Genomic DNA, 1,955 nt, shown 5'->3' with positions numbered 1-1,955 from the left:
TCTCCTCTTAAACCTGGTTTGGATATTCAGCCTTTTTTTTTTTCTTTCTCCTAAAGAGGTTTTTGCCAAAGAGTACGTGCGCTCACCAGAGAAAGATAGACACAGTGAGAGGGAAAGTGAAAAACCACTCCTCTCCCCCAGGAGGGATGGCTCCACTGCAACTGTTTTTCCTCCCTTCTTTTCCTGGGATCTTGGGCATGCCCACACCTGGCATGATTTTCAAGCCACCGGGTCCAGGACTTGAACCATGGTTGGCCATGTGGGAGTCCAACAATGTGACCATTATGCCATCTGCTGACCCCACCCCAGCTTCTTATCTGGGTAGCTGCATGGAATGGGGAGGGCCCACAGGGCTGGTGCTCTGATGTCCTCAGCACAGGGACACACTGAGGCAGATGGTGGCCCTGGGCCATCTCCTGGATGCTGGGGTTCCATCTTAATTTGGGGGAGGTCATCTCTGAGATCTCAGGAGCCTCAGAACCAAGCTCCCACCTGATTCTTCAACCAGCCATGGGAGGGGGCTTGCCCAAAGAGAAAAAAGCAGACCACGGTGTCACGGCTGACGTTCACACTGTTGTTTTTACGGCCGTAGGCACACACCTCGTCGCAGTCCGGCCTGAGGACTTTGGTCAGGGCGCAGAGCCTCTGGCCTGGGCAGATCAGGGGCATCCTCTATCACTGTGACGGTGGGTGGACCTTGGCTTTGTCTGTCCCTGACCAGGCTCAGGGCAGCACCCCGTGTAGCCGTCCCACCTCCACGAAGGCCTCCACACAGCGGTCAATGTCGTCCTCACTGTGCACCGCTGAGATCTGTACCCGGATCCGGGCCTTCCCTTTGGGAACCACAGGGTAGCTGAACCCGGTAACAAAGATGCCTGGGAAGGGAGAGAGCAGTGACACACACCAGACAGGCTCTGGGGGGCAGACGGGTCCTCCTTTCCGGAGGACACGGGAACTGCCCGAGGTCTTTCTCATGGGGCGCCGCACCATGGCCGGGGGCCTGCAGGCTTGGGCACACAGCTGGGTCAAGAGAGGTAGTGGGGTGGGGGGTCTAGAGGGTCCCTCTCTTCTCTTAGGACCCACGGACAGTCCTCTTGTCCCAGCCCTTACCTCTCCCTAGCATGTCGTCTGCCATGCGAGAGGCCAGCCGGGCATCCCCCAGCATCACAGGACAGATGGGGTGACTGGCTCCAGAGATGGTGAAGCCGGCGGCCTCCATCTTACTGCGGAACCTGCGGGCATGGCTTGGTGTCACAGGCCGCTGGGGCCATGGAGTACTCGCACCTGCTCCAAATGGCCAGGTGGGGGCCGACAGAGCAGGCGCAATGGAAGGGGAGTGGAAACATGCAGTTTACAAGAGGGAGACCCAGGAGGTAAAAGGTGGCGGCAGCGGGGAGAGGTGGGCAAGCAGAGGCAAAACGCATGGCCAGGGAGCCACCTCAGGTCTGGCAGGCACTCAGGGCAGGCTCTCCACACGCCCCCATCCCAGCCTGCTTGGCCCGCCGGGAAGCCCACCGCTGGGTCTTGGCAGCCATCGACTGGACGATGGAGTTGCTCTCCATGAGCAGGTCCAGGGCCTTGGTAGCGCAGCCGACGACAGCAGGCGGCAGACTGTTGGAGAAGAGGTAGGGCCGGGCACGCTGCCGCAGCAGGGCCACCAGGGGCTCAGGCCCCACCGTGTAGCCCCCTAGGAACAAGGGCAGAGGCAGTGGTGGTGGGAGGGGCTGGTCAGGAGTTAGGAGCCAGAGCCGACCCCAGCCCTCCCCACCTTGCCAGAGACCCCTCCAGGGACCCCAAGGACACCACCCTGTAGGCACCTTCTGCTCCGCCCAGTGCCTTCCCCAGCGTGGAGTTGATGATGGTGACCTGGTCCATCACACCCAGCAGCTCATCCGTGCCCCTGCAGGAGAAGCTGCCACTGCCATCCCTGGCCTCTCGGCGCCCCACCCACCCCC

General features: G+C 61.2%; 1 protein-coding gene across 1 annotated transcript in view; it reads right to left on the bottom strand.

Annotated features, from left to right (window-relative positions):
* Positions 1 to 553: 553 nt before the first annotated feature.
* GCAT (glycine C-acetyltransferase) overlaps positions 554 to 1,955 on the bottom strand; it is a 7,337-nt gene continuing 5,935 nt past the window's right edge. Inside the window, exons 6-9 of the mRNA XM_006166238.2 lie at positions 1,818 to 1,900; positions 1,516 to 1,687; positions 1,111 to 1,232; positions 554 to 875 (exon numbers count right to left, since the gene is read on the bottom strand). Coding sequence (XP_006166300.1) covers positions 724 to 875; positions 1,111 to 1,232; positions 1,516 to 1,687; positions 1,818 to 1,900 — 529 coding nt within the window. The 3' untranslated portion in view covers positions 554 to 723. The remainder of the gene's footprint in view (positions 876 to 1,110; positions 1,233 to 1,515; positions 1,688 to 1,817; positions 1,901 to 1,955) is intronic.

This window comes from Tupaia chinensis, unplaced genomic scaffold (assembly GCF_000334495.1).
Source record: "Tupaia chinensis unplaced genomic scaffold, TupChi_1.0 Scaffold144197_2, whole genome shotgun sequence".
NCBI classification, from domain to species: Eukaryota; Metazoa; Chordata; class Mammalia; order Scandentia; family Tupaiidae; genus Tupaia; species Tupaia belangeri.
The sequence above is the reverse complement of the archived record's forward strand: the minus strand, read 5'-3'. Positions and strand labels throughout refer to the sequence as shown.